This window comes from Salminus brasiliensis, chromosome 14 (assembly GCF_030463535.1).
Source record: "Salminus brasiliensis chromosome 14, fSalBra1.hap2, whole genome shotgun sequence".
NCBI classification, from domain to species: domain Eukaryota; kingdom Metazoa; phylum Chordata; class Actinopteri; order Characiformes; family Bryconidae; genus Salminus; species Salminus brasiliensis.
In genome coordinates, this window is record NC_132891.1 from 8296829 (window position 1) to 8317949 (window position 21121).

General features: G+C 41.2%; 1 protein-coding gene across 1 annotated transcript in view; it reads left to right on the forward strand.

The window, feature by feature from the left end:
• pex14 (peroxisomal biogenesis factor 14) overlaps nt 1-21121 on the forward strand; it is a 100286-nt gene continuing 79165 nt past the window's right edge. Inside the window, exons 1-2 of the mRNA XM_072696547.1 lie at nt 1-122; nt 5984-6025. Of these exons, the coding sequence (XP_072552648.1) occupies nt 87-122; nt 5984-6025 (78 nt within the window). The 5' untranslated portion in view covers nt 1-86. The remainder of the gene's footprint in view (nt 123-5983; nt 6026-21121) is intronic.

A 21121-nucleotide genomic window follows, 5' to 3' on the forward strand; every position in this document is an offset into this window, starting at 1 on the left:
CCTTTCACAGACTCAAGCAATAGAAGCAGAAACTCCGCTTCAGCAACTTGTTAGCTAGCCGGAGCTGAAACTGCAGCCTGAAGACGATGGCATCCTCGGACCCGTCCGAGCAGCACACTGAGGTATTTAGAAACTCGCTGGCAGCTCTGAGCTCTGGTTCAGGATGCGCTGCAGCGGGCCGCTGTGTGACTGATCAGTCCAGGTGTTGTGGGGCTCCCGCGGTCCCTCTGTCGGCGGGGGGGAAACTTTTAGCTCTCTGCCTGCTGTCGGCGGCTAGCTGGGTGTTTCTGACAGCTGCAGGCCACACAGAGCTGCTGCCCGGCAGCATGGCGTTTAGAAACGAATTAGGGGTGCTAACACTTAAACTACTCAGGGTTTCTTTCTGTGTGTTTGTGATGTGAAGATGAAGCCAGCGGCATTTCTCCACACTGTCATATAACGTTAGCAAGCTAACGGGCTAACTGTGAGCTAGCTGTGCAGAGCTGAGCCTGGTCCAATGTCCACAGCTCCCGGAGTCAGATAGCAGGCATGCTAATGTTTACACACAGCTCGACCCTGTCCTGAGCGAGGCAGAGCTACAGCACATGCTAAAGTAAAGACACACACACACACACACACACACACACACACACACACACACCTTATTTAGCTATCTAGTGTGTCTGTCTGTTTCTGTCTGTCTCTCGCTGTCTATCTGTATATAGTGCTATGTGTCTGTCTCTCGCTCGCTGTCTATCTGTATATAGTGCTGTGTCTATCTGTTTCTGTCTGTCTCTCGCTCACTGTCTATCTGTATATAGTGCTATGTGTCTGTCTGTCTCGCTCGCTGTCTATCTGTATATAGTGCTATGTGTCTGTCTGTTTCTGTCTGTCTCGCTCGCTGTCTATCTGTATATAGTGCTATGTGTCTGTCTCGCTCGCTGTCTATCTGTATATAGTGCTATGTGTCTGTCTGTTTCTGTCTGTCTCGCTCGCTGTCTATCTGTATATAGTGCTATGTGTCTGTCTCTCGCTGTCTATCTGTATATAGTGCCATGTGTCTGTCTGTTTTTGTCTGTCTCTCGCTCGCTGTCTACCTGTATATAGTGCTATGTGTCTAACTGTATTTATCTAGCTATTGATCTGTCTGTCTGTCTCTCTGTCTATATGTATATACAGATAGAGCTATTTAGTGGTCTACCTATCTACACCATATGTCCACATGTTTGTGGACACCCATTTATCTAATGAATGCATTCAGCTACTTTAAGTTACAGCCATTGCTGCTATAGAAGTACACACACACACAGCATGTCTAGTCCCTGCATTTGTCACTCTGTCTGTCTGTCTGTCTGTCTGTCTGTCTGTCTGTCGATCCACATATATACCTATAGATATACATCTGTTTTACATCTGTCCTTATGTAAACAAACCATACAGATGCCATGCATTAAACTTGAGACTGCAGTGATTGCTCTGTAACAGTGCACAGTGTAGACTAATGTAAGTTATTACTATGATAATATTGTAATCATGATAATAATTTACATTGATGCCCTTTGGATGACACTCAACTTTATTAACTTAAATAAAAGGATTCCGAATTAGTGGTGTGTTGGTGCACATTTTCACTTTTTTATATAAGTTGTGTGTTCAGGTGAAGATCTATAATTCCATACTGCACAGGTGTTTTATTACAGAATTAAAAAGTAGCTGGTACTTGGCTGGTGCTAAGCTTGGGTGTAATACTGATAATAAAAATTGTATATTGCATGTCTGGATTCTAAATATCAAGAATTACAATACGTACAAAAGTAATGCAAAGTCTTTTAGCGGTTAAACATTATGATTTTTATTTAATAATTAATAAAAAAAAAAGGTCAAATGATTGCGTTAGTGCTGCGAATAGTGCAGTATTTCCATACAGGCTCATTTCTCAACTCTTCAGTCAGTACATCTCTGTGCAGAGTGCTCAGTAGTTCTCTTTGGCCGTGTTTGAAGGGTTTGTCTTTGGACACTGTTTATCAGTGTTGGGAAACCCTGTGAGAGGCTCAGTGTGAAAAGTTCACAACACTTAACTTCCACAGTGTGGGTTCTCACTCACTCACACCACTATTTTCACAACTTTCTGTTGTATCTGGTTTGGTCATTTTTATCATTAATGTTTAAATAGTCTGACCAGAGGAGGATGGGTCCCCCTTGTGAGTCTTGGTTCCTCCCAAGGTTTCTTCCTCCAGCTCTGAGGGAGTTTTTCCTTGCCACTGTCGCCGTTGGCTTGCTCATGGGGGTCTTTGATCCTTCATGTTATTTCTTCTTTCTTCTCTGTCTCTGTCCTTTATTAAGTACTAATTATGTAAAGCTGCTTTGTGACGACAACAGTTGTAAAAAGCTATACAAATAAATCTGTCTTCACAATCACAATCATTGTCTTGACAATCAGAAATGGAATCAGCGTTTCAGTAACTGTCTTTCAGTGAATGTTTAGAGTAGGCTTTCTGCTAGATTTTGGAGCATTGCTGTGAGGATTTGATTGCATTTAGCTGCAAGAGTGTTAGTAAGCTCAGGATGTTGAATGATCATCACCCCACCTAATCCTCAACCCATCCCAAAAGTATTGAATGGAGCACCATCCATCATTCTAGAGAACACAGTTCTACTGCTCTACAGCTCAATGCTGGGGGGCTTTATACCTCTTTAGCCCACACCTGGCATTAGCTATAGTGCAAATAGGTTAATGTTAATCTGCTCCAGAGCTCACTATTCTATTGGCAGTACTTCTCTAATATGTACTTAACAAGCTATGTGTATGCATTTTCAAATCTGTGTGAGCAATGGGTGCAATTTAAAGTAGAGGAATTCATTAGAATAGGTGTCCACAAACATTTGGACATAGTTTGACATTGTATGTTTTTTTGTGTGTGTGTGTGTCGTTTACAGTTTCAGAACAAAAAGGGAAAATGGGAATGTTGCAGTGAGGACGCGGGAAAGATTTTCTTATGATGCCTTTTTTTACATGAAGGTCATATTTCTGTTGCTGCATTATAGAACAGCACACCACCGCTGCAGAGTCTGCTAAATCTTCCTCAAAGTCTTTCGCAGTCAAATGAGGATTTTGATTTGACTTCCTAGCAATCACGCAGTTATCACACCTAAACCTTGCCAAACAATGAATGTCTACAAGCCATAAGCCTAACAAGGTTATCTAAGAGCTCAAATCCTTTGGGTTGCCCCAATATTTTATTTTTTTTTCACTCTAAAATTGTACAAAACAGAAGTAATACACTAGTCTTGGCTAAATATAGAAAATGTTGGTCTTTAACTAATCTTTAGCTTTTATGCATTTTGGAGATCACTTCATCTAGCTAAGGTTTTCTTGGGTAAATAGCAAAGCAAATAGCAAAGCGCTTTGTAAGTCTCTCTGGATAAGACCGTCTGCTAAATGCCGTAAATGTAAATGTAATCTTTTACTCAGTTAACTTTTCACAGTTGAAGACTTTTTTTTGCATCCCACTGTAGGTACAATTTTACAATTGTCATTAAATAATATATTAACAATAAGAATGCAATTCAATTTTGTACAATTTGAAGACATCAGAAAGTTCTGAATACTGACCTAAAATAATATTCATTTTACTGCAGCTTTTGGGACCAAAGTAACTTAATTTATACTCATAGCTGTCTCCTGAACTGTGGCACAGACCTCTGATAGCTCTTCCATCAAGTGGTTTCTGAATTCTCTGCAGATTCTGTAGTTTGTGTTATTGCTCATTTGTGCTGGAGTTGAGCCTGTCTGTGCTGTGAGCTCGCTATCAGCTTCCAGGCTGTGCTGGTATTTTGTTACAGTCCTGGCTGATTGTCAGGTTCTTGACTGAAATCCAGCAAGTGAATGAAAGTGCAGAAGCCCTTCTATCCTTTTCACCTTGTAATGGTAGAGGAATCAGGCTGTAACAGCAAGATTGGTGTTCTAAAAAACAAAGCACAAACAGTCAGTAGTGCTGGGTTAATAGGCAGTATCAAAATAAATGAAACTATACAAGTAATACATTTCTGCACTACATCCATAAATTAAACAGGACTAATTATCATTATCACCTTGTATTTCCATTTTTGCCTATTTTTCACAATTGGACCTGAAGTACTGATGATATATAAGGTTTATGAGGACGCTAAAATGACATCATATTGCTCACCTTTACCCCTAATTTCCATGCAACCTTTCTAGCAAAACCTTGACCCATGTCCATATGCACATGTTGTCAGTCCTGGATCCAGATAGGAATGGGTAGGATGATAGGAATTAGTGATAGGAATGAACTATAATGGTTGCCATCTGAAAGCTGAACACAACTAGAGGACAGTAAAGAACAGAGTTGTGTTATGGACTCGGAGACGGAGTAACATGACGAGGGGACATTAGAGGGAGCATAATCAGTTCACCTGAGATTTACTGTCCTGAGATGTTATTTAGATGTCTGCTGTGCTTTTTTTGGCAGTGGCTGGAATTTTATTACCTGATTAAGCCCTTTGGACAGGCATGGATCACTGACAGCGGAAAACAATGAGTGAATTACCTTTGTTCCATTTTATTGTTAACTTAATAACGGTAGCGTGCTAAGTCACTACATCCTGTGTTCAGTTCTGAACAGGCAGCTGTTCTTCCACACGCCTCTTCTCCCTTTCGTTTGCATCTCTGGTGATGTTAGGAAGGTTTGGCTGATCTTAAGTCCCTTCTCTTGCAGGACGGATAGGCAGGAAGATGTTTGAACAATAATTAGGTATAATAATTTTTTTTTTGCAGCTGTCTGAACTTGTGACAGTACTTTAAGTAATAGCAGTTGTATTTTAACCTGTAGACAGTTTTCCCATAGCTACTGACCCTGCTGTCACAACTCAGCTGCTCTTAGTACCATTTCTGCCACCGTTACTTGCTGATCAGATTGCCCACCTGTGAAGTTGTAGTTCTGAAGGCTTTGTGTACTGTCTGGGTGGTAAGTTGGGCTAGCAGTAATGATGTTTCAGAAAAGGTCTAAAGTATGGAGGCATTTTTGAACCAGCTTAATAAAGTGAGCTCTGTCTGCAAGAATACGCTCATCATTCAACAACATCTAACACGACAAACCACTTGAGAGGGATTAAGTTACTGTAGGTGCCCAGTCTCCAATGATCTGGTCAGATTTAATAAAGGGACAATAAGTCTATTTGCTAATTCAAAATATAGTTCATATATAGTGTATCTCTGCTGGGCCTGTGTTAGACATATTAGCTAGTTGTTGAGCAGGAAAATGAGACAGAGGACAAACATTTGTAAATATTTAGGAATCTATTTATTTGTTTACATCTAACATTGATTTATATTTTAATGAAAAATACAGTAGTCTAACAAGCCTGTAGAAGACAATAAAAGTGTTATTTTAAAGTGGGCGATGCTGCACATTTTTCATTTTCTTTTCATCTAAAAATAATGTAAATCGTTGTATTATTATTATTATTATTATTATTATTAATTGAATTATTATGTAGGTTTATTTATGAGTTTAAAGAGAAATAAGAAGTAGGTCAACATTGGTTGAAATATAGAAGTGACTTTAATGTTTAAACTGAAATTAAAAATAGGCTATAAGAGCTTAATTTAATATTTATTTAATTTAATGTTAATAATAATAATAAAAAGTAAATAGTCTGCATTCTTTTTATCATACACAGCGTCTCTTTTACTCATTTTTAAATGTTCATAAATATGTTCCCATAATTTGGGGAATTCTGAGTCAGGTACAACCTAACTTCCTACTCCTACTGATCACTGAAACAGTCCTTTCCTCTGCTGTAATAAAAGAGCAACGTTATCAAAATTCCAAGTTTCCACCTCAGATGTATTCACAATAATGCTGATAGCTCATGTAGCTTTCTATAGCGTTTGAGTAGTCCAGCTAAAGAGGGCGTGTTGTATGAGTAATGCCTCTAGGTGGAGCTGTAATCCAAGTCTTCAATTCTCTTTTCTTTACAGAGCGGATCTCCAGGAGAAGATGCTCCACCTCGGGAAGCGCTGGTAAGGCATTGCTCTGAATATCAACTCCACCCTCACTGAACCCTTCTGAAACAGAACAGTCTGAACAGGTGCTCTTAACATGCCTGATTAGACCAACCTTCTCGTGCACTTATGAGTGATGGCTTTAGGCCTCGCAATCTGATCTGGATTTACACACAGTAAAGACATTTAGTACAGGTTTGCTAATGAGGACAGTTTGGACCTCTTTCAGTACAGGTTGGTACAACTGTGTTAGCATGAATCACATCAAGATATTGTAGAATATTACCAACTGTGTTAAGGAAGTGTATGTGTGTGTGTGTGTGTGTGTGTGTGTGTGTGTATGTGTATATATATATATATATATATATATATATATATATATATATATATATATATATCACATTAAACAAAATAAAGGAGCAACGTCATTAAAATTCCAACTCATAGATTCAGCGGATGTTAATGTCCAACGATTTGGTTTATATATATATATATATATATATATATATATATATATATATATATATATATGCTGTAATAAAAAAGGTAACCATCAAGCTGGTAAATACATGTACAAAGATGACATCAGGGCAAAATATTTGCATAAATTTGAGCATAGCATAATGTTCTGCTTAAATTTAGAACTAGACATAACAGAAACGATGATGGCTGATTATTTGTTTGTTTGTTTGTTTGTTTGTTTGTTTTAAATCCGTGATCCCTCATGCAAGATGCTTTGTTACCAACTGTGTTTATGAAAAGACTGCTATACCAAAGGTAAAAGCTGCCACAGACGTGTTATAACAACGTCTGTTTTAACATCTGACATCACAGACAGCATCAGGGTAATATTTTTGCATAAATTTATTTGGGTTCAGCATAATATTTTGCATAAATTTAGAACTAGACATAATATGATGACGACTGAGATTATTTATTTGTCTTTGTCTTTTTGACGAGCAGCCGTAATCAGCCTTATTCTAATTATTTCAGCCGTTTTTTTTCCTCATGTTTTTTTTTTATTTCTCTAGAAGTTATTGTAGTTAAGCCTGTTTACTGTTTTATATGTAATACAAAACCTAGAATCGAACCCATGCTCTTTGTGTTTCCTCTCTCACCAGCACACACATTGCCTGCAGCTTGTTTTGTAACATCCGGATGATTAGTTTCTGAATTGTTCCTTTTTGTTTAATGTGATTTCACGGCATATATGATCTCAAACCGAGCTCAGAGCGCTCGCCTCAAAAGCGGAAAAAATGTGGATTATTAAGGCTCCTCGGCTTCCTAACCGGTCGACAAGTCGCCTTTTTTCCCCCTCCTTTTCTCTTTTTGATGAGCTGCTCTTTCCCAGTTAAGTGGATTATTACAGTGCTGGATAATTCATGTCACAAGGCATTATTTGGATGAGGTGAATAATTGAAATCTGTGTCTGAAAGGATTTGATGTGGATGAGAGGAAGGGGACTGGTGGCAGGATTGGAGGGAGTCGGAGGCAGGCTCTGGGCGGGTGTGCCGGGGTGTCAGGCTGGGGACAGCACTCATGCTAACAGGTTCTGACTCACCTCGCCGGGATGGGCGGCCCTCACTCCTCGGTGGCAGGCAGCCCCGGCCGTCTGAGCCGTAGCAGGTTTGGACCTGCGCTCCGCTCTGAGCTGTCAGTCAAAACCAGCACCAGTCCCATTCAAGCCTGAATGAAGCTCGCCTCCGGGGGCTGGCATTCCCACCCAGCTCACCAGCTCAGTCTCTGTGGTTCATTTCTCTCTCTCTCTCTCTCTCTCTCTCTCTCTCTCTCTCTCTCTCTCTCTCTCTCACATCTCCCATACATTTCCTTTTAGCATTCTTTACTGCTGTGAAAATTTCCACCTCAGGCAAACGGCAACGTAAGCTCCACATCTGATGTTTGAGTGTGTGAGTGTGGTGTAAAAGTCTCTGAATAATAATTAGGGGTGTGAAAAAAAGTGATTCGTCTGCGTACAATTATATTTATTTAATTATTAATCTAGTAGTATTCCATCAATTCTTTTTGGTTTGTTTTTTTCTGCCATAAGAAAAACTCATTTTGGTTTTTTCCATAAAAAACACTTTTGTAAAAGACAAATGTTTGCCGAACATTTTTAATGGTTTAAAGAAGCTTGTGTGTAAAGGTTCTTCCCACTCAAAGCTTTTCTCTAAAAATATTTTTTAGGAGCAAAAGTAGCTCTTCTTCAGCATTGTTTAAAGAACCCTTTGTAGCACCAAGTATGTTTCAATGTAAACCTGAAAAAACAATTCTAAATATATAACAAAAAAGTATCACGATATGTTTTGCAATACTGTATTGATTCTGAAAACTCAGTATTGATTTTTAATTAATAGTTTACGTGCAAAGATTGCTGTCAGACAGTGGTTCATTTTGTGTAGTGTGTGTATAAATCCTTGACCACTAGATAGCAGTGTTGTACACCGATCTTCAAATGTCTTTAGATCCCACTGTTCTGATTACATAAAAAAATAAACTTTTACTAAAATTTTATGCTTATGATTGTATTTTAGAGCTGCACAATATGTTTCATTGTCAGCATTACAATGTATGAATGCGCAATTGATACATCGCAGGATGTGCAATGTCATATAAGGCAACTGAATCAAATGAAAATGTCATGCTACACCTTGTTTAATACAAAAGGAAAATTCTCAGTGTTTTCATCTTCCATGGCATATCTATTAGCATTTTTGTTTACTCCAGTCTTGGATACACAGAATGCATTATTAATATCATGACTAACATCATGATGTTGGATCACTGACTTCAGGAGAACTCGCAGAACAGCAAAATATTGCAATGTTAGTTTTTTCTAATATTGTGGAGCCCTAGTTAGTTTTAGTCTATTTTAGTCTAAAAATATATCCTCTTGCTTACAGTATCACTATATATTGCAATGTATTCAGTCATACCTCCTCTATTGGGATATGTATAGAGGGTATACATTGACGTTGGAACACGCCCCCTATAGTCAGACTAAGTGTCAAAACATTCGTCAGCACGGCTGCTTTTCTTTGGTAGAACCAATAGTCCATGGACGGCGATGTGTAGCCAGGAAGGTTCAGCTAACTGAGGCCCAAATCAGACCCGTTTAGAGGGTAGAGCCTCATATCTGTGCCAGTGATCTTACGAGTAAATGTTTACGACTCTGGACCATGTGGCTTACTTGCTTTCTCTTTTACTTAAGCTTAGCATGTTGCTAAATTCGCAGCTAGGGTGGGCTTCACCAATCAGTGAGCTTCCACATGTTTCAGTGCCTTCATTTGCTTCTCTTATCTTGAGCTTTCTGCAGTCTGTAAAAGGATAGCTCTGAATTCCTGCTGAATCCGTTTCAACGGTCAACAGTCGAGCAGCAGATCTTTCCTGAGCTGAACGCTAGCGCTACTATTCATTCTCAGTGGGCGTGGCTGCAGTTACCCTCGCCACCTGTGATGTCAGGTGCACAACTTTTATTGTGTCGTACGTTTCTTGCCAATGCACAGCCCTGTTGTTTATTTTCCACTGCAGTAAACAGTTCCTCCAGTGTTTTATTTTTAAAATATTTAAATCAGATCGGGGTGAAATGAATGGAATTGAGCCATTGGGAGTCCAGCGGTTTGCAGCGCTAATAATAATAATAATGGAAGCTCTCACTGGCTCAGTTCTCGCTGGCTGTATAAGTTGGGCTTGTTGTTTGCAGTGTGCTGTAGGTTTTCTGCTCCAGTGTTTCTGCCTGAAGCTGGGTTTTTGTCTCCAGCTGTATTTATACTTCACTGTGATAATGACCATACCCTAAGCTAGTAGTGCAGTTATGCTGCAGGGCTGTGTCGACGGACTCCCAGGCCGGCCCTGCCTGCTGGGTCTGCTCTGTGTGCCCCAAATATCACTGGCCTCCTGTTGAAAGAGCCAGGGATGCCGAAGCTGAGGGAGGAGGTAAAAAGGAGAAAGGAGGAGAGGGAGGGAGAAAAAAAGAAAAAGTTGTCAGAAGAACATGCCGGTCTCGCTGCGACTTCAAAAGCTCCCCTTCCCCAGGATATTAAGCGACTGTGATGAAAAATTTAGTGAGCGTTAAATAAGGCGCTTTGAAGTGATCTGTTTTGGCTCAGCAGTCTCCGAATTTCCGGAGCCCCTCTGCTATCACCACCATGTTGGGAGAAAGGGGGGGAAAAAACCTCACAAAGCCCAGGAATCAGGGGCAGCCTAACAAGATGCCAGCATTAACATTACAGCCAGTGGCACTGGCCGGAGGGCGGGGGCGGATTGGTGGCTTCTCGCCCTTTTTCTCGCTGTCTCTGCCCGGTTTTCTTTTTTTTCTGTCTCCTCTCCTGGTTACTCTCTTTTCCTCCCGCTTTGCTGTCACCCCTTGCCCTGCAGTTATGGTAGACATCTGTTGCTCATGTGTTAGTTTTGGAAATGAGCTTCCAGTTCAGTGGGGACTTCAGTGGAACACAGTAGTTCTAGGCAGAAGGCGCTGTTCAGGCCCAAGCCAGCGGCAGCCCCCTTTTGTTACTGGAAAGGCTGTTCTGAGTTTGTTGGCTCGTTTGCCCATTTGTTGTTTGATTAGCTTGATGTCAATCCGAGCTCGGCCCAAACCCACCCCGGTTTGACAAGCTGTACAGACTGTTGGCAAAGGACCAATTACCCATTTGATCAGAACAATGAAATTTAGAGTGTGTCATTTATTTCAGATCTTTATGTTTTTTAGACGGTTATGTGAAAAAGTTAGATAGGGAGTCAAAAGTTCGGACACCCCCACATTTCTTACTACAGGTGCAGCATGCCATCTGCAGAGGAGTAGAACATGGTTAGAGAGAATTTTGGAGGAGCCTGTCTTATTTTATTAGGTTTTATTAGTTGCTCTTGGTTGTGAAGGCGAGTAGTTTCACCATGGCCAGATCCAGAGAGCTTTCCGAGGTCTTGGGAAAGCATGTTGTAGATGTGTATTTGGAAATGTGGTTGGTGTGGTGCAACAGTTAGAAATCAGCTGGAAAAACGTGATTCACAGGTGGAGAACATTTAAAAAAGACTAATAATATGGTCAGATCAGGCCATCCTAGCAAGTTCAGCCAAGAGCAGACTGCAAGATGTGTAAAGAAGTCTCCAGCCATCCGAAAATGTCATCATGGGACCTACAGGTAATCAGTTCTGCAGGTAATGGAACGTTTTTATCTCGATTGCGTTTAGTGAACGATTATGTAAGATGCTGGAGTTGCTCAGTTGGTTCAGTGTTTTGGTTTTCCTCCATGTTGCTTCCTTAATGCAGGCTGGACGAGGCCAGAGTCGCACAGTGGGAGAATACAGAATTACAGAAAAACAGATTGCATCGCTTAGGGGTACTGAATGACTCTTTCAAGTAATTTGCAATTTATTACAAAGACCTAATCATGGGGCATCCTATTTTTTATAACAATGTATGCTTTTCACCTATTAAGCTGTTTTTGTGTGGTTTGCACTGTTTGCATCTTACTTTCAGCTACAGCAACATAGTCCATATCGATGGAGTAGCTAGTTTGAGAGCTCAGCTTTATGTATTAAATGCAAACTCTAGCTGTAGTTGATCAGGTTGACTGGATATAGGTTCTGGTATCCTTGTTGCTGTGACACATTAATAGGAGGAACACAGATAAGTCAGTATTCTGATTCTGGTATTCTGATTATAAATGCAGTTAATTCAGAGGTTTAGAGACACTAACCGGCCATAAATCTAAAGCACTAACACATTGTTCCTTTGGTGAAGCTTTGCAGCAATTAAGAGTGTGTGTGTGTGTGTGTGTGTGTGTGTGTGTGTGTGTGTGTGTGTGTGTGTGTGTGTGTGTGTGTGTGTGTGTGTGTTTGGGTTTTTTTTTTGTATTTTTCTGCTCGTTTTGTGCCTCATTATTTTGCTCTAATTATGAGTGTAATCCATTACTGGAGCTGTCTGCAGTAAAGAGGCAGTTATGGTTGGCATGGGGACTCAAACCTCTTAGATATTTCCAGATTATTGGCGAAGATGGTCACTGTGAGGCTGTGAGAAGTTCAGCCCAGCTGCTTCTCCAACGAATTGAGGCACAGTTAAACTGTGTGCGGGTTCGGTTGCCCTAAAGGTAGACAGTTTTATTAAATTGTGGGGGGAAAAAATGACCGCAAAGTTAATATTGTCTGTCTTGTAATTAGGCTGGGCAATATGACAGTGTTATTGTTATTAGAGAAAGACTTCTGAGCAGACTGCGGGCATCATCAGGACTTCTGAAACGCTGAAAATGCCATGTATTATAAAAAAAAGAGCTCTAGAAATAACAACCGGTGTGTAGTAACTACATAGTGAGGAGTAGCTGATCAGATGTCAGTTCTGTATGCCATTGACTAATGTAATGCATGGATGTGAACCAGCTATGGCCTGTTGTTGAATGAAATAGAAAAAAGAAAGTGCTGTAGGTGTGTAACTGTGTACTTGTCCTGGTACTGTCCTGATACTGATTTTGCAGTTCAGTGCATGGAGGCGCACAGAGAATATTCAGTAGCTTATGTACGAATATTGATGAGCAGAATGCTGAACCACAGGTACAAGCACAAGTTCCACCCTTTCCACCTAGTTAGCAACATGGCATGCTAAGCTTATCTGAAGCTGATTGGTGTCTGAGTATGGCAAATAATAAAAAAAAGGGCTTCACCTAAATGCTCTGCTGATCTTTCAAATGTGAAGCCCCACGTCTTTCTTCTGAAGCTCTGATGCCTCACGGAGTGACTAAAGTATTTGGACTCTTTCATAGTTTCCAGAATGGCGAACTGTCCTCAGAAAAATCGCACACCACAGCATAAAGATGGCACACCAGAGGATAAACGTGGCAATATGTGAAAAGTACATCTGTGGTACTGTGCATATCATAAAATTATGATGGAAATATTGCGATATGCATTTTTCTCATATTGTCACCTTTATTCTCTGGTGTGCGATTTTTCTAAGGATCAATACTCAGTACATCAGTACTCAACTCCAGTATCATCTGCTGATACTGTGGTACTGTGATATTGCTGTACTGAATTTGATCAACTACGCCCATCACCATTAAAAAGTTCTGCTCTCCCCGTTGAAGTAGGCCACTCAAGACGGTCAGATTTGAGTGTGTCGTGTCCTGAAGAGGAGACGAGCTGCGGAACGCTTCATATTTGAGACAGATGTCGGAGCGAGTGCTTGTTGACCAAAGCTTCCAGCGGTGTGTGCGCGAGCAGGGAGCTCAGTGTAATGATGTGTTGTGGAGAGTGGCACTTGCGTCCTGAGCTGTTGGAGTTTGTGGTTAATGACACAGGAAGGGCCCGCTGCTGCTTTATTGTTGCTGTGTTGCACTCCCTCCTCCACCCCAGCACCACCGCCATCACCCCCACCTCTCGCTGTAGCATCCTTGGAGGACTCTGTATGAATTCTCACTGTCATGTCCAAGGACGAGCGGCGCAGGGTCAGCTAATTGCTTTTATGATTATGATTTCACGTCAGATTTATCGTGCGTGCTCGGAGCGTTTCTCGAGGTCTGTCGCGGACGCCGGCTTCGGGAAAATGAGTTTACAGCTCCGGGCTTGCTTGGGCCTCTTGTTTTAGCGCAGGTCGCTCTTTTTGACTCATTACACATTACTGATTGGAGGTGAATCACTCAGCTTTTTCCCGTAAAAGCCAGGCTTTCCCCCTTCAGGCGTCTTTGCGTACATTTCGCTCTTCTTTCTTTTTTCTTTTTTCTTTTTTGGTAGAATCCCCGTCAACCTCGTGTTTGTTTACTGGTATGAAATGCTTATGGCATGATTGAGGGATGACACAAACCAGAATTCTCAGTAGTTTCCCGTTTGATCTGTGAAATGGCATGTCTATAAAGCCCCATGTCTTTCTTCTGAAGCTCTGATGCCTCACGGAGTGACTGAAGTATTTGGACTCTTTCATAGTTTCCAGAATGGTGAACTGCTCTCTTTTTTTTTTTTCCTTTGGTTGATGACTGTTTTTCGTGCCGCTCTTTGAAAACGATGAGTAGATAGAGATGAGTGGAGCCCAGATTTCATTATTTTGTGGTTTTGGTCTTCTGTGTGCTGCTGGACCAGATCACTGGAGCCGGTTCCCCAGGGGCCAAATACAGCAGATTTATGGCCGGACATCTCCCCACATGAAAAGGCCATTTCTTTTTTTCTTTTTTTTTTTTTATGATTATTTCTTTTCCATTTTTTTTTCTTTTCTTCATACACTCAATTTTCATCTGTCAGCCTTTTGAAAGGCTTTTGTCAATTATGAGAAATGAACAGATTTGGGGAAGAAAGCAAGAGCTTCATTTTAACACCTTCTTCACAGTTTTGCTTAAGCTGTCCTGATCATGTGGTGTAAAAGTCACAGTCATATGTGACCAGTGTGTCATTAGTGTCTTGTGTAAAAATGAGCAGGATTTTTGTGAGCTGAGCTGAGAATTGTGGCTTTTTTAAAGCTGTTAAAATCCACTGCATCCAACTGACCCAAATGAATTGAGCTCTAGTGGAGCCTCATGCTGTTGGTCGTGAAATAAAGAAACCATTTATGTTAACTATACTGTTGTAGTTGAAATGCATAAACGTCATAAGCCATAAACGCCTGCCTTAAATCGTGTAGGTCCCCCTCGTACCTCCAAAATGGCTCCGACCCATCCAAGCCTGGACTCCACAAGACCTCTGAAGGTGTCATCTGTGGCATCTGGCACCAAGACGTTGGCAGCAGATCCTTTAAGTCCTGTAAGTTGTGCAGTGAGGCCTCTGTGGATCTTAAATGAGGCTTGGGTGATCATGGCCCTGTCCTTCTCTTTACCAACTTTGATAGGTACTGACCACTGCATACCAGGAACACCCCACAAGACCTGCCCGATGTTTTGGAGATGTCGCCCTGTCGTCTAGTCATCACAATTTGGTCCTTTTCGAAGGGGCTCAGATTCTTATTCTTACAAATTTTTTTCCGGCTTTTAACACCGTACCTTCAACTGACTATTCACTTGCTACCTAATATGTATGTCTTGAGAATCGGCATTGTCACAAGATAATCACATGCAACGCTTCCCTCCAGGCGTGTTGGTTGCCCGGTAATGTTGCATCAGCAGCAGTTCGAAAAATGAATAGTTTAACTGTACACGTTTTCACCCTCACCTCAGTGTCGGGGGCATCGTGTGTATGTACAGGTTGGGTAATTGGCGGTTGCAATTTGGGAGAAAATGGGGGAAGATCTGAAAACATACATATATTGTGTCTGATGTGCAGTCGCATGCAAAAGTTTGGGCAATTTTTTACTGTAAAAAGTTTAATAGAAGTAGAAGATGGACGAAAGGATGAAACATTTCAGTAATATTTTTAAATATAATAATCCTTTTTTTTCAACGATTTCAAAATGGCAAAAAAGCAAAAATTTGGGCACCCTACATGGTCACTGCTTAGTAACACCACCTTTGGCAAGTATCACAGCTTGTTAACACTGCCTGGGCCACTGGCTGCAACACAGGCCTAAAGTGTGATCAATCTACCAGCGTGTTTAACAGTTGGGAAGGTGTTTGTTTCAGAGTGATGGGCAGCTGCTTAGCCCCCCCAGCTGCTGATTATTGAGACATGGTTTGAGGGGTCTATTTATAAAGCTTTGAAATGTGCATCACCTGACCTTCTGACCTCTCCCAACGATGATTGAAAACAAGCCATAGCCCTAACAAGCTAATTATGGTGTGAGACCTTGGTAAACTTCTCTCAGAGCTCAGATCTCTTGGGGGGGGGGGGGGGGGGGGGGGGGGGGCCCAAACATCTAAAATTACTCAAAGCAAAAATAATACACTCATCTTTTTTAAATGTTTACAAAAATAATAATAATTTCATCTTTGATGTCGTGTCATTTGGACATCAGTTTGTCTTCTACCCACTCGGCTATGAGGTGGTAATAATGCTGGTAGAAGTCGGTGTATGCTAATACTGGCTGATACACTGATGTGGATGGAGCTTTTTGGTTAACACCTAGCTGTTCATCATTCATTAAACAAAAAACGTAAAACATGCAGTCAGGATACCGATGCTGTACAAGAGTCGTAGTCATGCTGCACCACGAGATGTAGTAGCGAAAGTTGTCAGAAGCAAGTCGCAAACTTGCTGAAAGAGCTGTCCCTGCTGCCTGCGGTTTTGTGCTGACTGCAGGTTTCCGGCCAGTGCGTGGCCGGCAACATGTGACGTTTTAATAGAATGGTTGCATCCCTGTGGGAAAGCACAATTAGATTTGTCAGATGAGTCAAAAACGATCAACAGGAGAAGGTCCTGGGGATGAGTCAAAGACCAGTGGCTCCTCTGCTTCTGCCTGAGTCACCACTGAAGAGGAACCGTTCGGACCGTCTCTGTCAACCGTTCTGATCTAATCAGGACATGATTGTTCCTTGTATTAGTGTCTACATTTTTCTCAGCTATGACAAGGCATACTTTAGAAATTCTGTCTTCGTGCTGATGACGTTGCAGCTGTTGAGCAATTTGTGGCATTTGGGTTTCCCCCTCAATATTGTCGAGCTCAGTTTGCGTGGTCATCACTACGTAACATACTCACCATTTGTTACTCAGCAGCGTTTACTTAAAAGTCGGTCAGCCCCGTCATGACTAGGGCTGTTGTGAGTATGAAATATTGGTTGCACCAGTGGAAATTGTGGAATGATGCTGATGTTCCATGCACCTTGTTCATGTACATATACTATATGCACAAAAATATTGGGACACTTGCTCATTGTTTCTTCTGAATTCAAGGGTATAAAAAAAGTTTATCTAGCTTATGTTAGAGTAAATTTCTCTGCTGTCCAGGGAAGGCTTTCTACTAGGTTTTGGAGCATTGCTGTAAGTATTTGATTGCAGTCAGTCACAAGAATGTTAGCGAGGTCAGGACCCACACCTGGCATTAGGGTTTATGTTTATTTAAATCAGCTTTATTGTCATTATACTAAAACTGGGTTGTACAGTACAACAAAACACTTTTAGGCTAAGTCTCTGGTCCAGTAATAGTTAGGACATGGTACCAGTCTCATGGTAGGAGACAACTACAATAGTGCAAAGATAATAAATACAAAAATATACAAATGTCATCATGAAGCCTGTATAATTAAGGTGCAACATAATTTACTATACTAATGTTAAAATAAATATAGTCCAGCATTGTGGTGTTTGAAAATAAAAGAGAAGGAGTTTATCTGCTCCAGAGAGTCATATTCTATCAGCAATACCTCTTTTCTACAGAGACTAGACTGTGTGTGCATTTGCACATTTCTGTCGGCAATCTGTGCAACTTCAGCTAGCTAAATTTGTTTATTAAAGGACCCTTCCACAGACATTTGGACTTAACGAAATGCCAGTGAGGTGCTTTGGTCAAAGTACCACAGGTATCCAGCTCCAACAGCATCGTTCAGAATGGCCGGTTTGAGTGCCTGTTTCTTTAAATTATAATGAGCTACTGCCCACCTCAGCCCCTACCCTTACATTACTCCTCTTTGTTATACAGGTTTTTTTTTATTTCTTATTTGTCCCTGTTTGCAGTAATTAGCTAGCATTTACTTCACCTTGAGTTCACATCTCTCTGTGTTGAATGCTCGGTTTTCTCTCCATGGGATTACTGGCCGGGTTGTCTTGTTTCACAGTTGCTGGGTTAGTAGACACTCCACCACCGCTGCACCAGTTTTTGATAAATCCTCTGTAAATGGTCTCTCCAGCCTGGTGGCTGTCCCTATTTAAACACTTTTTGCGTCATTTAAGGCTGGTTTCTCAGACAGGAATTTAGCCTAGTTCTGGAGTACACAGCATATTGAATGTAGATGTCCCCAAGAAGGGTAAATAAAGTCCTGGACTAGGCTTAAACCCTGTCTTGGAAGCCTTCGCATGGTGTCTTTGGAAGGAAGCCCTTACAAAATTTTTTTTACAGTTTTCACCCCAGTTTAGTTGGACTGGGAGGGTGAAGGTTAGAAAGTGCTTCATCCGAGACACGTCATGTGCTGTCAGATTTTGTTCAAACAGCCAGGTCACGGATGGCTGTGACATAGCCGGAGATCAGACTTGCATTTATTTATTTATTTATTGTTTTTTTAGATGAAGAAGACCGTGCACTCAGTAGATGGCAGGAGACCCTGTATTTTAGAGCATTTGAAAAATGCTTTGCGGTTTGTTGTTTAGTTATGCCCAATGTTATTATTTGCCTCTTTTACTCAGCAAATGATGCCATTATTAATATTGCAGACAGTGCCAACACTAATTATAAAATGATCCATTCTCAAATGTAATTTATGGCCCATTGCTTTCTGAATTGTTTGGCGATTCTCCTGCTATTGTGTGCATGTAGGCCTATTTGTTAGTGTGTGTTCTCTTTTTTTTTTTTGCTGCTATTTGCTGTGATATTAAACCACAGAGTGATCCAGCCTTTCTCTGCTCTTCTGCATGACCCTGTGGCGCCTGCTACTTGGGAACGGTCTTATTTTCATCGCTTGCCCTCCAGTGTCCATAACATGCTCGCCACTTTTAAGAAATGCTTCATTTGAAGTCTGTGATTAGGCAGAAAACAATAAAATTTAATTTGTACTTGGGACTTTATTTGTAGAATTTGAAATCTTGGCCGCTGTATTAATACGAGCGGATTTGGGGAGCGCAGATCTGTAATTTCCGAATGGCTGTTGCTGCATCATTATACGTTTTGCATGAGAGATGACAGAAATATGACACAATTTTAATTACAGCGCTGCAGACTATAGGCTTTAAAGTGCCTGGGAAGGGAACTGTACGGCTTTGGCCATTGACACCAACTTTGTAATTACTCGTGTCTGAATTGAAGTTTTCCTCCTGGCCTTATTTGTATGTCGGGGGAAGCTCGAGGAAGAGCAGGCATGTCAAGAGAAAGAGAGCGGAGACTAAAAGTCTCAGGCTGCCTGTCCCCTGTCAGGCATACACACACACACATGCGCGCGCACACACACACGTCCCTCTCAGCCTCCAATGTCACTTTCAAGGCATAATTATCCCAAGTTGTGTTGATTAGTGTAAGAAGCAATTATGCCAGTTTTTCCGCCGCAAATGAGGAGACGTGATGGCCCCCTGATTGACAGGAAACATCCCTGCTTTAATAAGTAAATGACTATGGTAATGCAGGTACTGAGACCCTTTGATATGTCAGCATCTTTTTCGTTGCAGGCCCTGTCCCTCTGATTTTAATGAACGGGAGGCTGATTGAAGCCCTGTGTTTTTTCGACTCGCGCAGTCTGTCAGGAGGGAGGCCTGTATGTAACTCGGTGAGCGTTTCACACCATAGAAAAAAAAACACACACACAGAGTCTCCTCTCACAGCGGCTTCTGGAAGCTTTTGATCAAATGAACGAGAGGAAAACAGTCTCCTTGGTACAATGCGAAAGCCAGAATTTCCTTGTTGTATCACTTTAAAGCATGCAATTATTTTTCAGAAGTCTGGAAATCAGAGAAAAATGATTTGTAATTGACACATTGGGAATGTTCTTTATCGGCCCGCGCAGTGCGTTATTAGCTGTTAATTCATCTGCCAACTCCCCTGCAGCGCCAGTTATTTGTTTAAATGGGGGGATTCCCATGGTGCGTTTGTAACTGCGCTGCTGAAAACACTACTCTCTATAATTATTTAACATTACACGCTGGCTTATAGCGGTTATCGGTCGAGGGATATTAGCGTGGGACAAGGCAAGAGTTGTTTAAACATGAATGAGGCTCCTGCTCGACGCTTTGCGAGGGAGTTTTCTGTGATTTGCTCTTGCTGAATGCAAGAACAGTTCTTGTTGGTTTTTGCTGCCATGCGCCGTATAAGCACTTGCAGTGAGAAGCGAAACGTATTGGGCCAGCACAGTACAGTGAACCGCGGTTGCTAGGGCTTTTAGTTCCGGCTAGAGTTCGTCCTCCAGGTCATCCAGGGTTTGCATAAAAAGAGCGAAGAAAGTCTAGTATTGCTTAAACACCTTAAGAGTTTGCTGCTTGAGTCTAGCTTTTAAGTCTAAGGCACAAGCCAAGACGGATGTTTGTACAGTACGAACGCAGTAACCGGTTTGCAGTAACCAGGTCATGGTAGACCACAGCAACTGATGACAGAAATACACTGGCAGTCGAAGAGAATAGCACAAGTGCACATGCACAGTGTTGCCAGTTTATGAGTCGCGCTGTAGCGATTCCATTTTCGTTGCGTAAGAAGTGCACAGTGTTTTAGCAAAGCTAAAATGGACAGTTACTCTGCCTTACTTGGTTACACCCTCTTCGACACAAATCCCAGCTTGCAAGCGCTTTTTATAGCAGCTAAAGGAAAATTTCCCTCTCTTCTTTCCAGACGGCCTCTAGTTCTGAGAAATTCTTGGGTCATCTTGTTGCATAGCTTGTTTAAGGTCTATGATGTGTAGTTCAGGGGACTTTTCTTCAGTTCATGTCTCTTCAGGTATATATATTTATATATCACACATTATATATATATATTATATATATATATATATATATATATATATATATATATATATATATATATATATATACAGTGAGTCCAAGAAGTATTTGATCCCTTGCTGATTTTCTTCGTTGGCCCACTAATAAAGACATGATCATTCTATACTTTTAATGGTAGATGTATTCTTACATGGAGAGACAGAATATTAAAAAGAAAATCCAGAAAATAAATCTAAGGAATATATATTAATTGATTTGTATTTCATGGAGTGAAATAAGTATTTGATCCCTTAGTATTCATTAGCAGTTCTGGCTTTTACAGACCAGTTAGACACTCCCAATCAACTTGTTACCTGACCTGAAGCCACCTGTTCTCACTAATCACTTGTGTGAAAAACACCTGTCCACAGAATCAGACAGATCACACAGATTTCAAGTCTCCAACATGGGTAAAACCAAAGAGCTGTCACAGGACCTCAGAGTCAGAATTGTTGACCTTCACAAAGCTGGAATGGGCTACAAAAAGATTAGTAAGGTGTTGGATGTGAAAGTAACAACTATTGGTGCAATTATCAGAAAGTTTAAAGAGTATAACATGACAATCAACAGACCTCGGCCCGGTGCTCCAAAGAAGATTTCGCCTCGTGGGGTGGCAATGATGCTGAGAACAGTCAGAAATCGTCCTGCAACCACTCGGCAGGA